Genomic DNA, 25,392 nt, shown 5'->3' with positions numbered 1-25,392 from the left:
CACTTGGTGAAAAAGCTGAACAGAAATAAAATCAGGGAAATTTTCCATCTGCATCAACCTGAGATACCTTTTTCTTTTTAAAATCTACCTTTCTCCCTCCTTTCTCCAGTGAAAAGTTCAATTTCAGCCTGAAAGGAAATCTTTCCTTTTGAGCTATTTACAAAAAAAGCTGAAGGAATGAAGATGTGGATACCCAGAAGTGATCCTCTGATGTCCTCTTAACTGAGTCTACTGGTTAGCTCTGTAAGGCACAGCGCCTTGCCTTGAGAGGGCCTGAAGCAGTGTTCCCTCTACCTGCAGTCAGCAGGTATTTTCGGGAGGGAAGAAGCACCATGCAAGGGTGGAAGATGTTCTCCATCACTCCAGTCAGTGCTATTTCAACACCATGCAGCATTGGACAGATGTTTTTATTCCCTGCATTTGAGCCTGTAACCAATAGGTAGGAGACTGAATTCTTTCACCAGTTATCTGAACACTGATTTACCGATGTTTAAAATTAAACATATGGAAAGCCTTCTTAATGAGACTTTTAATACAGTGTAGTATATAGTACTATATATATATATAGAGAGAGAGAGAGAGAGTGTGTGTGTGTATATATATGTAAAACAGGTATACTGTTAATCTTCTGCTTAAGCAACCTGTAAAAGTACACACCCAAAGAGCATATTAAGGTTTGCCTAAAGATAAAGAATGTTTTGTGGAGGATTTGATTTGAAAAGCACATAGGGCCTTCTTAAAAAAAAAAAAAAAAAGGGAACAAACCCCAAACAACTGTAAAGTATATCATAGGGGAATAATTCTTTGGTTCTCACCTCTATTCTTTACCTGATTCTGGATTATTTGTAAAGGTCTTTCCCTGCTTATTTTATCTGTCTGACTGAGTTTTTATAAAAATTCTGAGGTCTAGTATTTATATGTTTCAGAAATACTTTTCACATACAGTTCAAATGCAGAATCATTACTGTGTACAACATGTTTTTGTTGTTGAGAATAACAATACGTTTCTATGGCCAGATGTGAAACTCTGAAAAGAAAAAGAAGTTGTAATGGATGTACTTATAGGGACCACGCTTCTCCCTTAGCTCTAATTGTGCAAATGGCATTGAGATAATACTGTAATTGTTTGTCTTTTCCATGAAGCCAATATGAAGATTAAAGTACCATCTGACTTTCTGAAAGCTAAAGTTAGAAAACCTCTAGCTTGACTGAAAAAGCAGTTGGATCCTGTCGCGACGGAGGGAAGACACAGTCACTCAATATGAGTGATCAGCAGACTTCGTTTATTGTCTCTTGCAGTCACCTTTTATGCCTTCTTATAATTAGCTCCATACATATTACAAAAGTTAAGCTCATTATTGGTTAGTTGCCTAAATACCAAGCCCACCCCTAGTTTCTCTTCTGTAGTTTTCTGTTCCCACCTGCAACATTCTTTTCCCACCAAAATCTTCCTGTTATTGTGTAACAAGGACAGCCAAAGACAGTGTATTTTGCTTTACTTCAGATAAGCTGAGAGCGATGTGCATTTTTGTCCAGCCAGCTGGACTATGTCTATGTGACCCTTTTCAGCTAGTCAGTTATCCACAGGATCCCTGTTGGGTGGACGTTTTAAATCTAATTTAACTTTGCTCATCTCCGGTTAAAATTCTAACCACAAATCAGCACTCTGAGCTTTTCCTTCCTCATAAGAGCAAGCATCCAAACAGAATTTTTTCAAAGTACTTTTTCATGGAAGTCTCTGATAACCTTGGGTCTGTTCTTGTATTTATGCTCCAATAGAGTTTAAAGATAGAACCTGGAAAGTAAATCTGGTTGGAAAATTTCACAATAAGGGTTGTTGTTTTTTCTTTTTGAAATAGCCATTTTTTCAAAAACATCTTTGGAAAAGTTGCCAACATTACTAAAACTATACTTTTTGCACATTCATATCAATTTTACTATGAAATTTTGACAAATCTTTTTACTTAACATTTTAGGATCTTAAATCTTATTTTCACAATCATTACAGAAAACAAAAAAATTTTAAATCATGCTTCATCCATGAAATCTATTTTTCATTAAATATTTAGAAAGTAATTTCAATAAAAATTGATGAATTTATATCAACAATAAATTTCTCAGGAAAAGAAAATGAAGCTCTTTCAAGCTCTATGAAACAAAAATGGTAAAATTGCAGATGATAGGATGGAAAGGTAACAAGGCTCAAGAACCAGGTCTTTGCCTGACCAGGAGCTCTTTCAACTGATTCATGTCAGTAGCAATAACAGGTATACTTGTACTCTTTCCCTATAGGCAGTCCTTTGTACCGCTACTGGACGTCTACTATAGGGATCAAAGAAATTTCCCTTGCTTCAAACCAAATCTCTTCCTGGGGCTAAGTGAAACAATGTTGAAAGTTCAAAAGAAAGTTAGACTAATTATTAAAAAAGAAGGAATCTAAATGATAACATCAGTGATGGTATACTGCCTGGAGGAGCTCTGGGTATGAGTTTAGTAAGATCACCACCTGTGTTGCTTCTACAAAGGCAAATAAGGTGCCTGGGCACTTAACAGCATAATAAATTCAGGTAGCTGGCTTAGATGTAGACCTACCTGTGCTTCAAGTCCGTGGACCTCACATGGACAAACATTTGTGTGGAAGATGCTATTTATTAATTTATGGCTGTGGTGAGAGGATGTTAGGTGATAAACATCCATTAAGGCTAACTTTGTGAGAGACCCCGAATGTAGTGAATTAAATTGTTTTAGACAGTCTTTCTCCTGAAACTTTGTTTGTTTTCTTGCTCTCACTCAAAGAATTCAGTCATTTTGCCCATACCTCAAGCTTTCTATAGAGTTCTTCCCTCTATCCTCAAAGTGAATTTACAAACCACTAGTTTGGTGGTGAAAAGGGATTGGCTACAGTGCTCACATACTGGCTTTGACTGGATTATTCAGGCTGGTTAGAAAGCATAGCTGGTGGACATGGAAGTCTGTTTCAATTAAATGTTTTCCTGGAAATATTTAACACTCAAGATCCACCTGAGATCCAATAATTTCAGTTCCCCTTTGGGTGAACTCAAAGTGCCCCTTGGGACCAAGCAACCTTCAAATGGCTTGAGGACTCTCTGAGGTGCTTCTTCTTGTGTTTTCTGACCACCAGTGCTGGGTTAAAAGCACTGAGCCTCATTGAGACAAAGTGGCCTGATAAAACCCACTGTTGTTAAGCCTGGTACCCCACTATTGCAGCCCTGCCACCCCCAGTTATGTTTCATTCCTGCCTTTCTCAGTAGGGAACTCCTCAACTACTTCCACCAGTTCCGTCCTCACCTTACACCCATGCGCAGACCTAGAGGCCTCTGGCCCTCAGTAGGAAGTCGAAGTTCCCCTCAAAGTCATCTGATAGCCAAATGGCAGTACACTCCTCCTGTGACAGTGCAGAGGGCTTTGAGGCATTACTGCTTTAAAAAAAATAGTAAGAAAAGATACTTTGTAGCAGGACATTTTCAGTAAAGGCCTCCTGAATCTGTCAATGTATGCGAGCTTTTATCTAGCGAGACCAATGAGGCTGAATTCAGGATTTTGTTCTTTAAAGTTGTAAGCCCCTTTGTTGTCTTTAGGCCAGTTTTAAAATTAATGTTTAGCAAAGCATGTAGCTATTGCTATGTGCTTCAGTCTTGGCTAGCTGAATTGTATTTAGCAATATCTGTAAAATAAAATTCTCACGGCTCAAACTCATTAACATATTCATGTTTATGCATGAATTTAGGAATTTTTACTGGCAGGGTTTGGCTTGAATATTCACTGTTGAGCAACACTGGAAAAAAAGCCAAGCTAGGGGCACCAAACACTGACATCTATAAATTCAAAGCCATTGCAAATAATTATAACTATTGGTTCACCTTCACTGCCTGTAAAAATGATAATGGTAATTTTTGCCCACAACAACTAGTCTTATGAATACTGATTTATATTTGTAAAGCACTTCAATGAGGTAAGTTACCCTTAATTCAGGACACCATTTGACCATGAACATGCTAATACACACAATCCTGTGTTTTTACACCTAGCAAAAAGATGGAGTCAAGGAATCATTTCTTTCTAAAATACATAAATGTGCTTTCGTCAGTAGCAAGCTGCGTTGAAATTCTGCTTGTCGTTACATTTTGATCCAGACAAGGATATGATTTTATTATATCTTGTGATTTCCTTCTGGGTAAAACACTCCACGCAATGCGTATTATAATTTCTCCTGTAGTATTTTTCAATAAAACCTGTTCTCTAGCTAAAGAAAAATGTGCTCTTTTGTTCTTCTCCCCTTTGTCTACCCAGTGCATAGTTTGGGACTGGGATTCGAATGGAAAGCATGACTTCATTGGAGAATTTAGCTCGACATTCAAGGAAATGCGAGGAGCTATGGAAGGAAGACAGGTAAGTTGGAAACCACCCAAGCAGTCTCAATATGTAAGCTTTGTAGAGCAGTGTCCCTCAGACAATACTGTAATAAAGCAAGTGATATTGCCTCATCGTCTCAGAAGTTAGTTGCTGTGTTGATCTCTCCTTTAAGTTTTACTGTTATCTGAGCATGGTAATCTGAAAATGTAAAAAGCAGCCTTTCCCGTATTTCCATGCCTGAAATACTTAGGGTCTTTTTCTAGTTCACATTCTGCAGGCATTTCTTTCTGCTAAGATTTATATCCTTTGAGCCCAAGCACACGTTTTCTGTGAGTTGCTGTGCTGTTATGGCAAAGCAGATGCACAGTCTGGGTACTCGAAGCATTGCCCTACTGACCTAAAGGCCTCTAATGAGTGAGGGTCATTCTGTCTTTCTCTCTTTCTCATGTGCTGCATTCATTGCTGCCAGCTCTCACTTGAACCCATCATGATGAAAGTAATCAATTTCCTAAATATCTCATGAATTACAATCCTAAGGGAAAATTAAATTGTTAGTTTATTAATAATTTCACTTATGTCAGCCTGATCCCTTCAAATTGAAGTTGATGGTAATTATTGAATATGATAAATAATTTAACATATCTAATTCCAGAAATTGTCATTTCCTCTTATTACTTACTCCTGAAGGTGTTAATTTTGATAAATTCTCTGAGAGGGAGTTAAAAATGTTGACTTTCTAATCTGCTGAGAATTTGTGTTCACTGCTTCATGTGATCTCAAAACCAAACACAAATGCCTAATAAGCTTTATTTGGGCTTTATATTAAGGTTTTGTTTATAGTGTGTTAATAGAAAGCTATCAAAGAGTCAACAGAAGTTTAATAAATGGCAAGCAGTTAGGCTATTCCATAGGTCAAGTAGTTTTTATGAGTCTTCTAGATATTTTCTATTCATGTTCTTAGAATTAGAACAACCTAGAGTTTAGCAAATGTTGCTCATGTGCGTAAAATACTGTTGATATATATCAGTCATATATTAATCCATTACGAATAACTTCTGAACAGAACCTGAGTGTAAATGAAACCCAGTTTTGTTCTCTGAAATTGAGTCGGAGGATGAAAACTTAAACCAAACTCAATTTAAAAAACTGAAAATTTTGAACTAAAAATTTTAGTAAATATACCTAAAGAGGTAAAGAGATTCCAGTGTGAATAACATTAACAAGGCCAGTGATGTGACAACACTCCAATTTTGCATACAAATACCTGCAGCTGGGAAAGGGACTGTGTGAGAGTGGTAAAGGGTGTGTATTTCCAATGTAAATGCCTTCAAAAGAGCATTGCAGTCCTTCCCGAACAGACAGCTTGTTGGCCAAGACGAGATTTGCAGTCCAGAGTGCCAGGAATGGCTGTGAAGAATATATATTCTTTATTATGATGGAGAAACAGTCCACTCTTTTCATCATCAGCTAGCAAAAAGGATGATTACTCTTTCAGAGGCACAAGAAGTTAGTGCAGCCATTTGTCAATTCTTGTTCTCAGTTGACACAGCAGTATCAGAGTGCCATCCAGGAATGTTTTCATGTTGTGCAATGCTTTAAGTGTCTGAACCTTTGTCTTGCTAAGGGCCTACCATTTGGCATTCCACTGGCTGCCTTTTACCTGTAATGTTGCAATCTGCTTTTCACTACAAAAGTGCAGTTTTTTCTCCTCCACATGCCTAAGGCATAATGGCATTATTTCTTTCTTGTTGCTCTCATTCTGTTACTGTGCAGTTATTCTGTGGGCTTGCACCTGCGAAACCCAATGATGTTGTTATAGCCATTCTCATAGGACATAATCGCCACCAATGTGAGAATTCGTACTTCTCCCCCCTCTTTTGTAATCCTTGATTTGTAGTCTAGTTAGAGGAAAACAAGATTTAGTCGGTAAGATAGTAGGTAATTGTCATTTAAGTGGCTAATAAATATTGCTCAAAAAATATGCATGCACATGCTAGATGGCTGTTGCATCTGATGAAAGCAGGCTTCAGTGAGCGCTAATAGCATGATAGGTAAGTGCAAACAATAGGAAGTTTGAGCAGATCCTAGTGAAAATGATATAGCTATTATGGAAAAAGTGTTGTAATCACATGTTGTACAGGAGAGGTTGCTTGTGTGGGAGACCATGTCACTTATTACTTGGCTGGAGCCCAGAGAGCATTTTCCCTTTCCCTTTCTCTCTTTATCTCTCCCTCTGCCTCTCCCTCCCTCATCCTCTCTCCTTTTTCTCTATTCTCTCCCTCCCTCCCTCCCTTCCTCCTATCTCCTTTTATTGATTCACCAGGAATAACTGTTGCTTCTAAAGGCAATATATGCCATTAGCTGTGGACCCCATAAATACATCTTAGTGCATAGTTTATCTCAACATCCTTTGTGCAACATTAAGTAATGTGATAAGCATTTGTCAGGTTTTTTCCTTAGTTTTATTCTTCCCAAAGAAAAACCATGTGCAACAGAGTGTTTACTTTGAATAAAGGGGGTTTAGTAAACCTTAAGGGAATGATAAAGGAAGAGGGAGGTGTTCTGCCTTCAAGTGGATGTGTTGCTAGGTATTTCTAATAAGGAAGGCCACATCAGAGAAATGTAATTACACGTGGGTGAGGTGATAAGGAGGTTAGATGCAGTCCTTTGTTCCTAGAAGAGATTCCTTCATAACCTCAGACCGGAAAATGTTGTTTTCCATGTAGTACTTCTTTCAGTCAGAGGAATAAAACTGCCAGCTACATCCACCAGCCCATGGTATTAAGCATTCTTTCACATAGCATCGCAACAGTGAGTGTTGAAGATGAGGACCAAAACTTGGAATTTCATCTCAGATGCTGTGGAAACCAGTGTAAAGAGCAGAACTCAGGTCTGACATCCCTGTTTGAGTTGCTAAGGAGATACTATGAAGGATCTTATTCTGGTTATATTTTCTTTTGTGCAGTAGACTTCATGGACATTGCTATAGATCTGTCAAAAGGTAATCAAAAGATAATCAAAACACCCGAGTGATTGTCAGCCAGGGTTTTTCACTCTCCCAGGCAACTGCACAGAACAGGAGGGAATATTTATCATTGACAGGGGATCCAGGAACTCTCCTTAAGCTCCAGCTGCAAATCTGTGCGGTGTTAATGAAGGCTACACCAATGGCACAGCTCTCTCTCTCTGCTCATCAGCAATGTCTGTATTAGTTTGTATCAGCTTCACAAGTTGTCATAAGTGCATTAAGCAGTGAGAGTGGGAGTAACACAGTTTGTGCTGGGGAGCAGGAAGAACTGTGTGTTATCTGTGAACTGCTAGTACTTCTCACCATTTCATCAGTTCACCTCATCTATGGAGCATTTGACAAGGATCTTGAAGTTGCCTTTTAATTGTACATATTTTGTCCTCCAGAAAACACAGAGTATTCTGACCCATTCTTCAAGCTCCATTCTTAGCTACATGATAGAAGTATCTTGTAGCCCATCTGTCAACCACTACAGAACCACTTGAGGTGATCAGAATATGTATGTGTCACCTGCTTACTTACAGGAGGTGGCGGTGCTCTTAAGACTGTTTCAATTCCATCCCTGGGCTGCGTACTGATTACCCCAAGTTTTGAGTGTCAGCCTCTGATCTGGTAATTTTATGGTTGGATCTGGTAATTTTATGGTTGGCTTGCTGGCTTGCCTCCACTGTGAGATTTTTTGAGAATTTGTGTCTGAGACCAGGCATCATTTAGATAAATATTGTGAATCTAGCACTGGCAGCTTGCTGGTGGTTGTACCAGTACTGTGTGAAGGAAGGAGAGCAGATTCCCTATCTGAAGGACTGATGACTTGTTTTTATCAGAAGTGGCATGAGTAGTTTATGAATTCCTTTTCTAAACGTGGCAGGTCTTGGTCGATACTCACAGGTCTTGAATTATGACTTCTTTAGAGTGACAGTTGCTTCTCCATGACTGAAAGGACTGAATTATGGGAATGTTTGTTGGTCTTTGGTTGGTGGTACAGATGAAATTAATTCACACTGTTTAAGAAGACTTCCTAATCATGAACGACCTCAGGATAATAGCTTGTTGTGTGTTTCTGTTCTGTAATAATTACCTTGTTTTCACAGACCGTTACATTCTGACACCTAGCCTGTTTTCATACTGACCACCAACAAAAAACAGTACAAAAATATGCTGTTGTTCAAATGCACATCTGAAGCAGGCATTTCTAAACCTTCTATTTAACATTTTCCACCATTCCAAAATTCATCATTTTACTCCTTCACCTTAGTCTTGACACAAGAAAACAAAGTAAGAACAAGTGCATCCCTCTTTGTGACAGTTATATTTTTAGTGAAATACTGGTAAATACTTGGAGTTTATTGTATGCTTAAGATTTGTTCCAAATATATGCATAATATACATTTTTAATATGTGTGTACAGTGGCAATTTCATAAGGTGTTCTAATATTAATCTATCAAACATTCTAATACAAGACTAGAAAAGCTTGATAAAAATTTAAAGACTGTTAAAGCTTTTCATAGTTGAAAGGAGAAATCCTCTGCTAATGAGAAAAAAGTCACTTTTTTTTTTTTTTTAATGGAGGCAATAAAGCCAGAAGGATTGGGGGAGGGGGGGGGAAGTCACAGAAACATAAACCACCTGGATCCCAATGCAGCATGGGAGTTACATAAGAGAAAAATCTGTTCCTATATTACATAAAAATGGACATGTGTGTATACACACATGCACACACGGAAAGGGGAGGAAGAAACCCTGCTGCACTTCCAATCTCCACTGGCATTCCCACAAGTTCAGTGTGTTATCAGGGGCTGAGGAAGGCTGCTGAGGTGAACAGGATTGCATGGGGTCCTGCGGGGATCTGGGTCAGGTTCACCTGTTTGCCCAGATATCTGACTGTGGCCTTCGCTCAGGGCCTTTGTGTCAGGTGAATGTGCATGGACCTTTAAAAGCCTTTGGTAGTGGGCCAAGGAGTTTATTGACACCAGTGGACATTTCCATACCTAGTTTTATCAGGAGACAGTCAAGTTCATCCAGGACTGTCTGCAACCTCAGCAGCTGCTGCAGGCCCCAGAGAGGGCAGCAGAGGCCTCGGAGGAGGGTGCAGCCATGTCAGGCGCCTGCCATATCCATGCGATCCCATCAACCAGTGGTGCCACCTCAGGAGCGTGGGTGAGGCTGGGGCCTTGGCTGAGGAAACAAGAAATGCTTGGATTCTCATGGCATGCCCTAGGTGCAAATTTCCAGAAGAAACTTCTAATAGTGATTAAAAGCAGCTCTTCTCCCATGGTGAATGTATTTCTGGGACAGAAGGAAAAAAAAAAAAGCAACAACCCATACTGTCCTCTTGCCTAAAGGGACGGCAGGAATAAACTATCCTTTCAGGCAGGAGGACTTGCAGTTTGCTTAAAAGTGACTTGCCTTTCTTGAGGTGTCAGAAAAGGATAATGCAGGATATAACACTGCCTGCTGTCGATGGGGGTTTTTCACCTTGTCCATTAGACCGTGATGCCTATTGCAGTTTGCTTAAAAGTGACTTGCTTTTCTTGAGGTGTCAGAAAGAGATAATGCAGGATATGACGCTGCCTGCTGTTGATGAGGGGGTTTCGCCTTGTACATTAGACTGTGATGCCTATTTACAAGCTGTGCAATTTGTTGCAGTAGCTGTACATGAAGGAACAAGAGAGAAAAAAAAGCAGGGGAGGCAAGAGAACATGCTAATGATAACCCAAGCTTTGCAGTAGCTCTCTAGCCCTTTCCTGGCAGGGCTACCCAATGTCCCAGTGTGCAAGCATGGTATCCCAGAGAAAGTGACTGCTGTATATGATGATTTCTCTTGCCTTACAGTACATGAAACTCTTGACACCTTCGTTTCTTTCTCTGAATAACTTGTGCTATTGGTAGCCACATACTGTCAAAATTTTGGTTGTACAACAGTTGCCTGCATTTAGTCACCTCCACTTCCTTTTGCTGGTGTGTGGCGTGGGTGGTCACATTGTTTGCTCTTCTCTTCTGAAGGTTTGGTAAGAGAAGGGGTAGGGATGTTTGGGAAGGCGGCACCTTTCACTGCAGAGAGTAACATCTCCCACTGAGGGACCTGTGTCTTCTCATTACAGTAATGAGAGCATTAGGACCTTCCAAGTGTCAACATTAGTTTGCTGACTTTCTCTGAAGGATAGCTGGATGGAGTTAGCTTTACATTCAGAAATTCTCCACACAGTGGTTTAAATTTCAGGGTATAACAGAAACACCAAAGCAGTATGGTCTGGCAGTTCATTACCAACATTTGCAACAGTACTTATATTAAAATAACAGGAGTTAGTTAAAACCAGGTTGCTTTCTGTTTCAGATTCACTGTGTTGTTTGACAGGAAAAGAGCCTGCATTATTTCAGAGGTGCCAGGCATTTGGAGGAAATGCTAAGTGACTTCCAGGAATGATGAATCCAAACTTCATGATGGTTACCATTAGTGTCAGATTGCAGGCTTTTGCCTTAGTTTCCTCTCAACTGAAAAGTTAATTTAAGAGACAAAAATGAATCAATAAAAAACAATGTCAGATACCAAATCAATACTGGGAAAGTAGGAACAGACTGAAAATTGAGGTTGGCCTCACAGTGCAAGCAAAATATTTGAAAATTGTTTCTCATTATTACTTACCTGCTTAGAGCTGTGTTCTGAACTCTGTTCACTTTAGGAGAGCTGGTAATATGACAAGGCCTGTATATGGAATTTCCTTCAAATGATGCTTGTCACATCTCCAGCTCAAACTGTGGAAATTGCCAAAGTCAGAACTGTATCTTGGTGGGTAAGTGAAGATTGAGAGTTTCATGTAAAACAGTCTTACTGTTTTTTTAAGGCTATGAATGGGGAAATATCTTCTCCCTCCTCTCCTCTCCTGTTCCCTTCCATTCTTTATACTATCACATCAACAGATTTAGCAGGTACAAAATTACTATGATTTCTTTCTGTTTTCCTACTTTCTAGGAATTTGCTAGTCTTTCTTTTGCTTTACTATCCACATCAGCCAATGACATGTTAGTGACTTACACATGGAATATTTTAATGAGCTTTAGATAGCTGCTGAGAATTGTTATCCATATATCTCAAAATGCATTACAAAAGTAGGTGAACATTCCTAGTTACATTCTACAGTTAGCACAGAGAAGCTGAGAGGCTGGCCACAGGCACAGGTTTTTCTCCCCTGAAGTAGTGTTTTATGGTGCTTTGGTCCTTATATAGTGCAAACATCTTCCAGAAAACAATTACATGAACATAAGGTTTATCAGGCTTTAATAATCCCTTACCCAAGGAGAAGAATTATGTGCATAATGTAGGGGCTGATATAGGTCAGGCCTTGTTTAAACATGCACATTGAAAAGTGTTCATACTGGAGGATGATAAAATTAAGGAAGTGCACCTTGGGCATTCAGGGGAAAGCAATGAGGTCTCCCCAGTGTAGTTCAGTGTCAAAAGAAGGAACACAAATTCTGAATCATTTTTTCTCTCTATTCAATATATAACAATTTCTTTATAATATACAGTCAGCACAATTTCTCTGTAGGAATGCTTCCAACAAGTTTGGAGAGAACTGTATGCTAAACCATTTTGCCAGACAGCAACATATCAAGACGTGAGTGGGCAGTGCTTTTACCTTGCTGTCAGATTGCTTTCCCAAATATGAGCTTATTGCACTCTGGCATTGTGTCACGCAAGGCACTTTTTTCTTGGAGAGAGAGGGGCTGTTATTTCTTAAGCCTGACTGCTTCTTGAGTAGAGGAAAAATGCGTATGGAGGATTTCCCCTGAACATGTGGGCCTGTGTCTGCCTGTCTTCTCAGTTGGAAAATTCATTTCACAAGACAAATAATTGAGCTGTAGGCTAACTGGGAGAGCAAGCAGATGTGCTTCCTCCAGTTGGAATATTTTTTGTCTTTTCCCATTCTTCACTCAGACACCTGTCTCCAATAACAGTCATGAAAATACTTCTCCCCTATGCAGAAAAGGTCTCATATTGCTCCAAAGCCATATGTTTTGGCTTCCCTTTTTTGACATTTGAAAAAAACCCTAAGCTTGAAATACTTCAGAGGCATCCAAATAATTGCTGTTAGGCAGTTGTTTGAAGCTTGATTAAATCACTGGGCTGTTCATAAGGTAAAAAACAGTTTTATGTGCTCAAACACTTTGCTCAGATTCTATATGAATGTCTTCACTACAGACAAAGTATTGTAACACTTAAGACAGATATGTTTCATTTTAAAATGTCATAATAGGGATTTTTAGATAATAGGCCATCATGGTTCCCTTTGGAGATATATTCATTATGTTACTCAGTGTCACATGTTTTCTCCCAGCACTTGAAAACACCTCTCTCAAAGAAAATAGTAATGTTCTTAATGGTATTTAATAGCACATTACAGATACAACTCTGGATTTACAAATACTAGTAGATACTTACATGTACAAACAAACGTACATTTTACTCCTGCAGTAAGAGGCACGTATAATATTTTAGACATCAGCAGTCAGGGTCTGAAAGGTTGGCCTTACCAATCTGCCTGAAACCAGAGGAGGGCAGAATGGTTGAAGTGGAAGTCAGTAAGGCTCTGGGAGATGTTATGATGGGAACAAGACAACATATTTCAGTAACAAGGTAGGACAGTTTTGCTGTAAAAATGACTATTTGTAAATAAAACCAATCAGAACATTTTCCAAAGAAAAGGTTTTAGTATCTTCTCTAGGGATAATTTTCAAATATATCAGTGATTAGTTAACTGCAGCTTCGTGCAGTTTTTAGTGATTTTCTTGGCTTTTTATTCTACTGTTGGACTTAAAGGAGAAACTGTTGCTCTCTTTCAAGAGAGAGCGAGATGATCTCTCATCAGAATTTCTCCAATCATCAGTTTAAAACTAAACACTAGTGTTACTGTGTAGACGGTTTTGTAGTTAACACGATGCATCAGATTGCTTCCCCCAAGTCATTTGTATTAAGTTCCTTCTTTTTTTCTCCTCTTAAATATCTCAAAACATCCTCAATCTTGCTTATGTAACACCTGAACCTACAAGACTGGAAGATGATGACACATGATTCTGGGTATCTCTCTTAGTGCTGTGTCCACACATGTACGTTCAAAGACAAATATTTGCCCTGGAACTTTTCTTTTAAGATAATTCTCTGTGTAGTTATTTGTTTTCATTTTTTCTTCTGTGTGCAGCATTATTTGGTAGGATTTAGTCAACTATGGAAATCAGACAGTGCCATTTTTGTTTATTATTCAATTTGTACATAATTTTTCCTTCAAGCAGTGACTGCTGTTTTTCACAGGTACAATGGGAATGCATTAACCCCAAGTACAAGGCAAAGAAGAAGAATTACAAGAACTCAGGCATTGTCATCCTTAACCAGTGCAAGGTAAATAAGTATTTTGCTTTCTGGCTGTTACTTTACTAAGCTCTCAGCAATATTTTTTAATGTTGTTTGGAAATATAGACAACAAAGTGGAACTGCCAGTAGAATAGCAATGGAAACTGGTTCACTACAAAAAGTAAGGACAAGGACTTGAATCCCAAAAGTGAGCTAACTGTCCCCAGCTCTGCTCCTTCATTTCTCTTGCCTGACCCCTGCTGTTGTGCAATGGAGTAGGCAGCACTAAACTCATACCTACAGGCTTTCCAATTGGCCTTTTGTGTGTTTCCCTTCTAATCTTTCCATCATTTCTACAAAATTGCTCTTGTTCCTCCTAAATCAATAGCAAAATTTCCACTGACTTCCCACTGAGAAGTAGCAGAGCTTAATTCTACTTTTGATGTGAATTTTCCTTTCTATGGTTTTAGAATTTCGATATTTTCTCTGTTTACATTTTTGTTTCGGTCTCAAACTATATTTAATGCTTTCTTAATTTACCTTATTTTCATTTGGTTCCTCCCCTTCTTTCAATTTACTTTTTCCAGGCAGTTCTCTGATGTTTTAGCAGTACAAAGCTAAGCTGAATGTCTTACTTTCTTGTCTGCAGATCCACAAGATGCATTCTTTCTTAGATTATATCATGGGAGGCTGCCAAATACAGTTTACAGTAAGTGTCTTACTTCTCTAACTTACTTTAAAGAAAGGGAATCCCCTTAGATACTAAATCATTACTGTCACAGAGAAATTATTCTTATATGCCATTCCTTGATGAATTATTAAGGTCTTCTTGCAAAATGTATTAAGGCTAGAAAATAAAACTATGCTAATGCAGTAAGAATTTTCTTGCACATGCTAATTTACTTTTATGTTTTGCAGCAATGACAATCACATTGCAAAAAGTAAAGACAACTTCATACAGGGGTCAGAAGCTAAGCTGGTGTAGTCCCATCAATTCCATCTAAGCTACACCCTGTCCCAAAAGCTGGGGAGCTGAATTAGCCCCTGTGACAGTGCTGACTGGCCGTTGGCTTTTGAGCCTCAGTTTGTTCACAAGAATTTCGAATAAATTCCCTTGCTGGGGCTGTATTACAGGGAGGGATTTCATCTCACCTACCTTTAGCTACTTAAATTTTAGATGTCCTGTTCATCAGTCCTATCGGCCAGTCTTCCTTTCCAGAATGAGTCCTTCATTAAAGCAAGTTTTTACCCATCTCATAGCACCATACAGAAAGTCACTGGCAGAAGAAAGAAAGGTAGTCCAGCCAGGGACCCCTCTCTGCTTGTCTGGAGTAAATGCTAGGGTAAATACTGATGTTTCATACCTTATCCATAGCTACCAACAGTACAATGGCACTACAGGGGGAACACAGTTGTAATTTAGAGTGAATTCAGAAGCTATTTAATTCAAGGAATAGGGGATAAAATTATTTTCAGAGCTCTCCATAAACAGAAATACAATGTTTTGCATTTCCAAATAATCATTTGTAGAAACATTCAATGTTGTGTTGTTTTGATTTTTCTTTTTTTTTTTGGTATTTTGAATCTGGCAAATAAAATAAAACTAAAATAAAATAATATATCAGTGTTTCCCACAGCACAGGAATACAGACTTTGGCTCAGTTACAGTCTGTTTTATGTGACCTCTAATTTCATGCCAGTTACAGGGGTAAAATCTAGTGCTCCAAGGTAATATTCTTCTTCTGGAGATCTTTCCTTTTCCTGTTGCACCCTGCCCTGTTTCTGCTCCCAAGTATCAAGTATCAGACATTGGATGCTACTGAAATGTTCCATTTCACTTTTTCCAGACAAGCCTTCATTTTCGAAAAAAGATTTAACAATAAAAAGAAATACTTTTTTTTGCCCCAACAGAAAGTTTCAGCAACAGCAGCAGCTATGGACAGTAGTGGATTATCTTCTTGTGTACAAATCAGCTTTTTGAAATGTAAAACATGCACTTGGCCAGTACACCTCGTAAACTCATTGGGTAACACCCAGAACTGAGGACCCTCTTTCTGGTTTTGAAGGAAATACCTACTACAGTGGACAAAAATCTTTATAGTTGTCTTGTCTCAAGCAAAGTGTCCTGTGTGATTAGTTCTCCACCTTCTCAAAAAATCACAGAATAGTCAGGTTTGAAAGAGGCCTCTGGAGATCATCTAGTCCAACCCCCTGCTAAAGCAGGTTCACCTACAGCAGGTTGCACAGAGTCGCATCCAGGCAGGTTTTGAATGCCTCCAGAGGAGACTCCAAAACTTTTCTGGGCAGCCTGTGCCAGGGCTCTGTTACCCTCAAGGTAAAGAAGTTTTCCCTCACATTCAGATGGAACTTCCTGTGTTGCAGTTTGTGCCCATTGGCCCTTGTGCTGTCGCTGGGCAGCACTGAAAAGAACCCGGCCCCGTCCTCTTGACACTCACCCTTAAGATATTTGTATGCATCAGTAAGATCCCCCCCTCCATCTTCTCTTCTCCAAGCTAAACAGGCCCAGCTCTCTCAGCCTTTCCTCACTGGGGAGATGCTCCAGTCCCCTCATCCTCTTTGTAGCCCTCCACTGGACCCTCTCCAGTAGTTCCCTGTCTCTCTTGAACTGGGGAGCCGAGCACTGGACACAGCACCCCAGATGTGCCTCACCAGGGCAGAGGGGGAGGATCCCCTCCCTCGACCTGCTGGCCGTGCTCCTGATGCAGCCCAGGATCCCACTGGCCTTCTTGGCCACTGCTGCCCATGGGCAACTTGCCATCCACCAGCATTCCCAGGTCCTTCTCCGCAGAGCTGCCTTCCAGCAGGTCAGCCCGAGCCTGTCCTGGTGTGTGGGGTTGTCCCTCCCCAGGTGCAGGACCCTACACTGGCCTTTGTTGAACTCCATGAGGTTTCTCCCCGCCCAGCTCTCCAGCCTGCCCAGGTCTCACTGAATGGCAGCGCAGCCTCCTGCTGGGTCAGCTGCTCCTCCCAGTTCTGTATCATCAGCAAACTTGCTGAGAGTACACTCTGTCCCTTCATCCAGGTCACTGGTGAATCAAGTTGAACAAGACTGGACCCAGTACTGACCCCTGGGGAACACCACTAGCTACAGGCCTCCAGCTGGACTCTGTGCCATTGATCTGGCAGAGCAGTGAGCTCTGCCATTCAGCCAGTCCTCAATCCACTGTCTAACCCACACTTCCTGAGCTTACCTATGAGGATGTTATGGGAAACAGTGTCAAAAGCCTTGCTGAGGTCAAGGTAGACAACACCTACCACTCCCTCTTCATCTATCCAGCCAGTCATTCCATCATAGAAGGCTATCAGGTTGGTCAGACATGATTCCCCCTTGGTGAATCCATGTTGACTGTTCCTGATGACCTTCTTTTCCTCAATGTGCTTCAAGATGACCCCCAAGATGAGCTGTTCCATCACCTTTCCAGGGATGGAGGTGAGGCTGACTGGGCTGTAGTTTCCTGGGTCCTTCTTCTTGCCCTTTTTGAAGATTGGAGTGACATTGGCTTTCCTCCTGTCTTCAGGCACCTCTCCCGTTCTCCATGACCTTTCGAAGATGATGGAGAATGGCTTGGCAATAACATCTGCCAGCTCCCTCAGCACTCGGGAGTGCATCCCATCAGGGTCCATGGATTTGTGGGTGTCAGGTTTGCTTAAGTGATCCCTAACATGATCCTCCTTGCCCAAGGGAAAATCTTCCTTTCTCCAGACTTCCTCCCCTGCCTCCAGGGTCTAGGAAACCTGAGGACCAGCCTTGGCAGTGAAGACTGAAACAAAGAAGGCATTCAGTAACTCTTTCTCTGTATCCTTCATCTCCAGGGCACCCACCTCATTCAGCAGTGGGCCCATATTTTCCCTAGTCATCCTTTTTCTGCTGATGTACTGGAAGAAGCTATTCTTGTTCTTGACCTCTCTTGACAGATTTAATTCTAAACAGACCTTTGCTTTTCTTGTTGTCTCCTTACATATTCTGATCACATCCCTGTATTCTCTGTCCCTTTTTCCAGATCCTGTAAACTTCTGTCTTCTGTTTGAGGTTTGCCAGAAGCTCCTTGCTCATCCATGCAGGCCTCCTGCTCCCTTTGCTTGTTTTCCTACTCATGGGGATGCACTGATCTTGAGCTGGGAGGAACTGATACTTGAATATTAGCCAGCTTCTTCTTCTGTTATCCCCACCTGCCTGCAAAGCCCATTTCTCCTCCAAGTCTGAAACTCTTCCCATCCCTGGAAACCTCTTTGATATGTCTTTCCTGACATCTCCTCTCTAAAAATACGACTGGAAGAACACAATTATCAAATGTGTTCAAGGTCATTAGCAGAAAGACAGCAATGTCATTAAGTAATATTTAAAAGCCTTTTCTAATTGGGGCAGGTGCTTAAGCACATGTAAAGACTGGTTAATATGCATTTCCCACAACTCTAGCTTAAGCACAGGAGCTCTGTAACCATTAGAGAGTGTCTAGGGATATACTTATTATTATGTTACAGCTGTGCTTTTCAAACACTTGTTGATTCATCCTACATGTTTTCCAGTGGAAGAGCAAGTCCTTACAGAGCACACTGAAGGGTCATGGCAATTTGGCTCCATTTTATTTACTTGTCACAGACTTCCTATTAGTAGGCTGTGAATCACAAGTTGAAAATGTCTCTGTTAAAAACGTTAGTATTGCTTGTACTATATTTTACTATTGTAATGTTTCATTTTACTGAAATGAAACAAACCCATTGATAATAGGAAACTTAGGTGAATTCATCTGCAAGGATGGACAGTGAGGACAAAAAGGAAATGAAAGATCCAATATACTGTGAACCACAGAGATCCCTGAATTACTGCTGACCTCAGTGGTAAATCCACCAGCTACAGTATTGTGTAAACTCACCACTATCCATTTTCAACCTACATGGAGTCAGGGGAAGCTGTTGTGGATGGCTCTGTGCCTGTAGCTCTGTTCATGTATAACTTAGTGGTTCTGCTTAAAGATTGTCACAATCTGACTCTTCCTCCTGCCTCATTTGCACCAGTCCCCAGTGATAGTAGCAGAGACTGGTGGTGAGATGTGTTGCTGTTTCCAGAAACATATCAGAGGTTCTCCAGTGGACACTGAAGCAAAAGGGTGCAGCCTGCAGGGGAGATATTCAGTGTTGCCTTGCTTTCTGCACACATCACATAATCTCCTTTTCACATAGTCCTAACCTGGTTAATTCAGATCACTGAACTCAAGGAGGCCTATTCCTTCCACCTTCCCAGGTTTCCATTTCTTTTAACTCGAGTGGATCTGGAATTGTTTGAAACTCTCCTGGCACATGTATTGTTGTTGTTTTTGTCTTAATATTAATGACGTTTCTATTGAGTTCATGCTGTGTACAGGCAGTATGATACAACTGTGATTTGAAAGGGCACTTGCTGAGGGAGGGGAACTGGGATGCTAAGCATACATTTGATAACAAAAGGCTGTAGTATGATGTACCTGCTAATTTAAGGCACTAATGAAGGCTTTGGTGACATCATGCTGTGTGTTCTTGAAATACTTTGTAAATCTATTGTAGAAACATAATTTATACTTAGAAAGAATATTTCTGAAAATCAAAAGTAAACTTTTCCTTCAGTGTTAACAAGCTTTCATCTATAGAGATCAATAGTGCTGATTCCAGTCTGCTATTTTTATGCACTACTTACTGCAAAACCTTGTATCTCTTATTAGACAGTGTTCCCTGCTGCAGAAGAAATGTTCAGAAGCTGGAAGTGCAAATGGGTCTGTAGTCAGAAGACATTTTCATCAGTTTAGGAAATACAGCAGAAAGGATGTGTAACATGCATAAAAGGAACTGTAATAGAAAGATATATTGGACAGATTCTCTCTCAGGCAGGTCATGGTATTGAGTAGGCTGATTCCTTGCTGACAGATCTAGCAGATCCAAGCTATGTAGGATGTTTCCAGTGCAATGAAAATTACCCTTTTACAAGGCTGAGGGGAAAATGTATTACCAGTGTAGTTATTGCTATGTTATGTTCTTATTTAGCTGTGGGAAGATGACTGATAGATTTAAAGATACACTGATAAAAATCAAATGTATGCACTGGTAAGAAAGATTCCTGATTTGCTGCCCACAATATTAGCTCTGTTTTGATATTAGCCTAACTTCTGTGATAAGTTAACTTAGTTACAAATCCTTATCCTATGTATTTGCACAAAACCTTTGTGCTACTGGGTAATGCTAAAAGAGCAGAGCTTTGTGTTGTTATTTTGGAATCATGGCAAGTAACGACGGTCACCTTCCTTAAAAGTCCTGCCCTCAGGAGTCAAACAGAGATTTCTGTCAGTCAAGCACACTGCATCCAACTACAAATATTAATAAAGGCTTCATGGTAGGAAGTTAGGATATTTTTTGCTTATCACAGATCTCTACTACAAGGACTGTTTCGAAAAAGGAAGCTTGTTCTGAGATTTTTTTATTTTCCCAAACAGTAGCCACAGACTTTTTTGCCAAGCTCATGAAAGCCACTGCTTATTCCTACACTGTGCTCTTGGTTTTAGTTAAAAAACCCTTAGTCATGGCTAACAGCCACAAAGGAAGACTTGTCCACTCCTTTCTGATCTGTCACTTGAATCTTCTTAATGTCTGTCTTGAGATTATCAGTAAAAACGCTCACTTTTAACAATGTTATAGAAATGCCCTTTGTTTATCATACAGTTACATTTTTGCACTTCATATAATCAGAACAAAAACCTGAGATTAAATTAATACCAGGGGAAATACACATATTTTTTAAAAAATATGCACACCTCAGTTAAGATTTGTTAAAAATATGTGTCCCCAAACTAATCTAATCCATACAAGCATCTGTGGATTTACCTCAGGTTTCACAAACCACTGGTATTTCTTTCTTCCTCACTTACATACATGCATGCAAGTGAGAACATGAGAGGTTTCCCATTGATTTACTCAAGTTAAATCAAGCCATCATTTTCAGAAAAAGACCTATGTGGAAAACAGACTCATTGCTTCAGCGCATGAACAGTAAGTAGGGAAGCAGAGGTGAAAGATTACTTTTTTTGCAAGCCAAATCAAGCTCACATCTCCTGACTGAAATGTGGTGAGGTACCAATGGTTCATAGTTGATCAAGGTGTTGAAGGCATTTCCAAGCTAACTAGAGCCCAGTGAAAAATATTTGTCTTCAAGTAGGAGTTAGAGGTGGAAAATCAGAAACACTGGGGAAAAGACACATTGGGTAAACCCAGTACGATTTTTCTCTTTTAGTTTTTAGCAACAAAAAAGTTTCAGAACTGTGTCATTTTTTTAAGGGAGAATGAAAATGTCATGTTTCATTTTCATTTTATAGCTGCATAAGATAGTCTTCCCTGTGCCAAGCAGAGGGTTCAGCTGGGGAAGCTGCATATCTGCAGTGGCATGCTGGGACTTCAAAGTTCTTTTTGCAGCCTTCAGCTAAGCCCTTACCTGTCAACTGCGCTGTAAATCTGAACTCTGCTCATTCATCTATTGAATAGCCAAGGTATAGCAGGTTTTTTGGATGAAGCATTGTTGGACAAAATCATAAGGAAGTTTGCGAATGGCTTTGTTCCCTCAGGAGAGCCTTTGGGTTTCTTGTTGCTCCTTTTAGGAATTCCTAGAAAGCAACATCACAAATTCAGAAAAGGGCTTTCTGGTCTATGACAGTCCTATCACAGGAAGATGCATGCCAGAGTATGTATTCAGTGAGAAGTATAAAGAGCATTTTAAAAGAGAGACATTAATTTTAAGAGGATTTGTTAATATTTGCTTTTGCATTGAATGCTTCCCACAATCTTCTCTAAGCCTTTTCAACACAAAAATCTGTGCAGTGTTCAAGCTTTGTTTTTACCCTGCCGCTCACCTTTGAGCTTGCTATGCCATTGGGAGGGTTAATTATTTAATGTTTAAATGCTTTGAAGATAAAAAATACCAGACAGGCAGTATCTACTACAATTAATACTGCCACAGTAAGGGCTAAATAGCTTAGAAATGTCCTTAACTGGACTTTTAATTTGTAGTTTTAGTAGGACTTCTAAATCTCAGGACATTTTTGCTGCAAAGCTTTTATGTCCTGATCATCACCTGAGCTGGAATAGTTTAATTAAGTATGAGAACCTAAAGATAGTTTGATTCATTTGTATTAGAACATAATTTTCCACGTAGGATAATAATGCAGTTCATTTTTTTCCTAATTATGCCATTTTATTTTTATTACTTCTTATTTTATAAGCTGTCATGTACTTTTAGACATATGTATCAATACTATCCTAAATCAAATTTGATGAAGGACACTATAAAATGACCTTTGCTGTAAGGCTGTGATCTCTACAGAAAACTGTTTCTGGTAAAGGTTCATGGTTGATGTGGGTATACTTATGTCCAGAAATGCTCCGCAACACATTGACTTTTCTTCTTTTCCAGGTAGCTATAGACTTTACTGCATCAAATGGTGATCCTAGGAACAGCTGCTCACTGCACTATATCCACCCCTATCAACCCAATGAGTACTTGAAAGCATTGGTAGCTGTTGGGGAGATTTGCCAAGACTATGACAGGTAAATAACCACATAAGATAACAGAGTTGTCTTTAGAAAGTGTTTTCACAGTGTGAAATCAATGACTGCCTGCTGCCAGCTGCGGTAGCTCCATGTTTAGTCACTTAAGAGAAATGGCTGCATGTCAGGAAGATTAGTCTATCTTGACATACTTTTGAGTGGGTTTAGATTAGCTTCATGGTAATGAAAGGCCCAGTTCTTGGCTGTTTCACTATACATGTGTTTAGTTTCATGTTTGTATTCACATGCCAAAATTGCATGGTTTAGTGGATTTTTCACGTGTTAAACTTGAAGCCTGTTTTGCAGATGCCTATAGCATCCTTTCTGATATGCTTGGGAATCTGGTTCTGTCCCATCCTACAGGAAAGTGTTCCCAAGATGTTGTGTTCGAAACTGAATTTGTAGTTGCCTAAACTGCTTAGTGGCCATGCCTAGTAGAAATAAATGTGTGGTCTTTTTCAGTGTTCTTCTGACCTGTTGAATATTAAAGTCACTTCTAAAATAAGTATTAAAAAATAGTGGTAATGTGTGCACTCAACATGCCTTTAAATAAATAAACAAATGCAAGTAATTGGGCCAAATATGCTTTGATTACATTATGTACTTCTGTTGCTTTCAAATAAGCAGCCTGCTTCTGTCAAATTAATTGCCCATTATTAATCTAATTACTAAGTGCATTTCCTTTAAATGTTCTTTCTTTGTTCCTGAGGCACAGTATCTTACACAATTATTCTTTCTAAACTTTGCACATGTAATAGACATCCACCCACCACTTTGCCATATGTAAATACCACATCTCAAAAAACCAATGGTATTTCCAATCAAATTTGAACTATCCTTTCTCTATAAATTGTGGGGTGACTTAATACTGTGGTTTTCATGTTACACGATGCATATATCAGTTAGCCTGCTCAGAGGCACTTCCATTTGCATGGTAATGAAATGTCTTCTCGAAAAAGAATGTGGAAAATCCTGCCTTGATACAATTTCTGTACAAATTTGATGGTCAAACTTAGTAAATGAGTCTAAGAAAATTCATATTTCTTTGTATGTGAGCTGATAATTCCTCGTGATTATCCAGCAAGATATTTTACTAGCAAGAATTCAGAGGATTAATATACTTCAAAATAGGGAAAGGAATAAAAAAGGGCTGGTTTATGCACACAGATTGTTTTTATGTATCACTTAAGGTGTATTTTTTAAAAAAGATAAAATAGTTAAGTGGCGCAGTCCCTCCTGTTTGGAGATATTAATCCCAAATCAGGATTCTTCTCTCTCCCAATATAGCATATTCCAATCAGTACAAAAATTAATGGCCAGTCATTTTTCAAATAAAATCATCAGCATCATTCAGTTCTGTGTTGCTGCAGAAAATGCCTGTTGATGCTGATCAGCACAACTGAGGTTGTATGAGCTATGGAGTAAGGCTGAACAAAATCCAGAATTTATTTTCCCAGGGAAATGTCACCTTTCTGGCACGTGTTTGACCTGTACATGCTCTTAATATATTTCCATGGGCAAGTTGATTCAACATGGTCAGTGCTTTCTGATCAAAATGTCAAGCGAGGGCCTTTTCTTGCACATTTTGAATCCAGCAAACTAAAAATGAAAACTTATAATTTCTCTACAGACGAGAAGAAATAAGGAGGAGCAAACCTTTATGTAGTTTTCTTTGTGTCTCAGGATTAATGTATTTGCGTCAAATGCAAGAGTAGCTGCAATAAAGTATTTTATTCCAATAAATAAAATACTTTTTGCATTCCAATAGCACAGCTATTGAATGCTAAGTACTTTTGCTACACTTATATACTGAGAGACTGCTTTTATAATTTGGAAAGAATGAAAAAAAAAAGCCTATAGCTATTACTTAAAATACTTCTTTAATTAGAAACATTCAAATTTATTTGTAATTTGGGAGGAATTTGATTGGCAAGTAATATAGAGAGAGACTCACACTCACAATCTAAAATTTTCCTTTATATACTTTATTTAGTTCTGCTGATCAAGCCAAATCTTCTCATAATTTAGGTTTCTGTACATATCAGCCTAATGTATCCCTAAGTAATTAATGCTCCAATTTAAGTGCTGCCTCACTCACATCCCTTGATACAGTGGAATAATCCCTGCTCATCCAAAAGCCCATTTATCTGTATGGTTCAGAGATTCCTGAAACATTTAAATGAATAGCGCCGTTCTGCACAGTTAAGCATGAAAGAGTAAGATTCATTCTTTCAACAGCAATATTCAGAGAATGAGAAATAGACTTTGATTATTATCTTGATTATAGAAATGCTACAGTCCCATGGGAATAGGACAATCTGATAATGGTGTGGGAAATGGAAGAGCTGTTCATCTGCACAAAAGACTTAATACTTTATCTATATGGTGGAATTGTGTCAGGCTATAACAGCATTTGTCATAAGAGATAAGATGAAGTTTGTATGTGATACAATCAGTGGCTAAGCAACAATATCAATGGATCGTAACGGAAGGAGAAGCATTCATTAGTTTTAAGGAATTGGGCTCTAAAATGTACTTAGAAATACTGGAAAGGGGAAAACACATTAAAAAGTTATTATTGAAAATATTTGGTAAAATAAGCAGACAGCTCCATGAAGAAGAATTTATTTCAGATAAATGAGAAATGTTTATTTCCATTTAAACGTTTCACAAGTTTTCTTTTATATTAAGAATTATATCGCTGGTGTAATTTTACCTTGAAATTGGGAAGTCTTCTCCATCTTTTTGTAGTATAGATGAAAATGATGAAAAATCATTGGGCACTGAAGTGTTTAACATTAAAAGGATCTGCTTCTGTATCATTCCATTTTTATTCTTTACCTCAGTAATTTCAGTATTGAATTCTCTGAATCAGAAGTCAAATCAAGTGGTTTCTGATGACCAGCAGTATCATCCTAGCCAGGATCCTCAAAAATAAGTTGATCACTACCAAATGTGCGTATATTCCCTCTACATGTTTTGAACAATGAGTTAGCAAGTGTACTTGCGACAGATGAGGTTATACCTAGCTCTCTGTGCACTATGGCTGCGTTAGGACTT

General features: G+C 39.2%; 1 protein-coding gene across 3 annotated transcripts in view; it reads left to right on the top strand.

Moving 5' to 3' along the window:
- CPNE4 (copine 4) overlaps positions 1–25,392 on the top strand; it is a 315,514-nt gene that overhangs the window by 253,147 nt on the left and 36,975 nt on the right. For 2 of the 3 annotated variants that reach the window (XM_005242246.4, XM_055806292.1), the window contains exons 8-11: positions 4,312–4,410; positions 13,711–13,797; positions 14,399–14,458; positions 22,199–22,332. In XM_005242246.4, coding sequence (XP_005242303.1) covers positions 4,312–4,410; positions 13,711–13,797; positions 14,399–14,458; positions 22,199–22,332 — 380 coding nt within the window. The remainder of the gene's footprint in view (positions 1–4,311; positions 4,411–13,710; positions 13,798–14,398; positions 14,459–22,198; positions 22,333–25,392) is intronic. The other variant, XM_055806291.1, reaches the window with a different exon arrangement.

This window comes from Falco peregrinus, chromosome 5 (assembly GCF_023634155.1).
Source record: "Falco peregrinus isolate bFalPer1 chromosome 5, bFalPer1.pri, whole genome shotgun sequence".
Taxonomy (NCBI): domain Eukaryota; kingdom Metazoa; phylum Chordata; class Aves; order Falconiformes; family Falconidae; genus Falco; species Falco peregrinus.
Note: the sequence above shows the minus strand (reverse complement) of the source record. Positions and strands in the feature narration are given on the sequence as shown.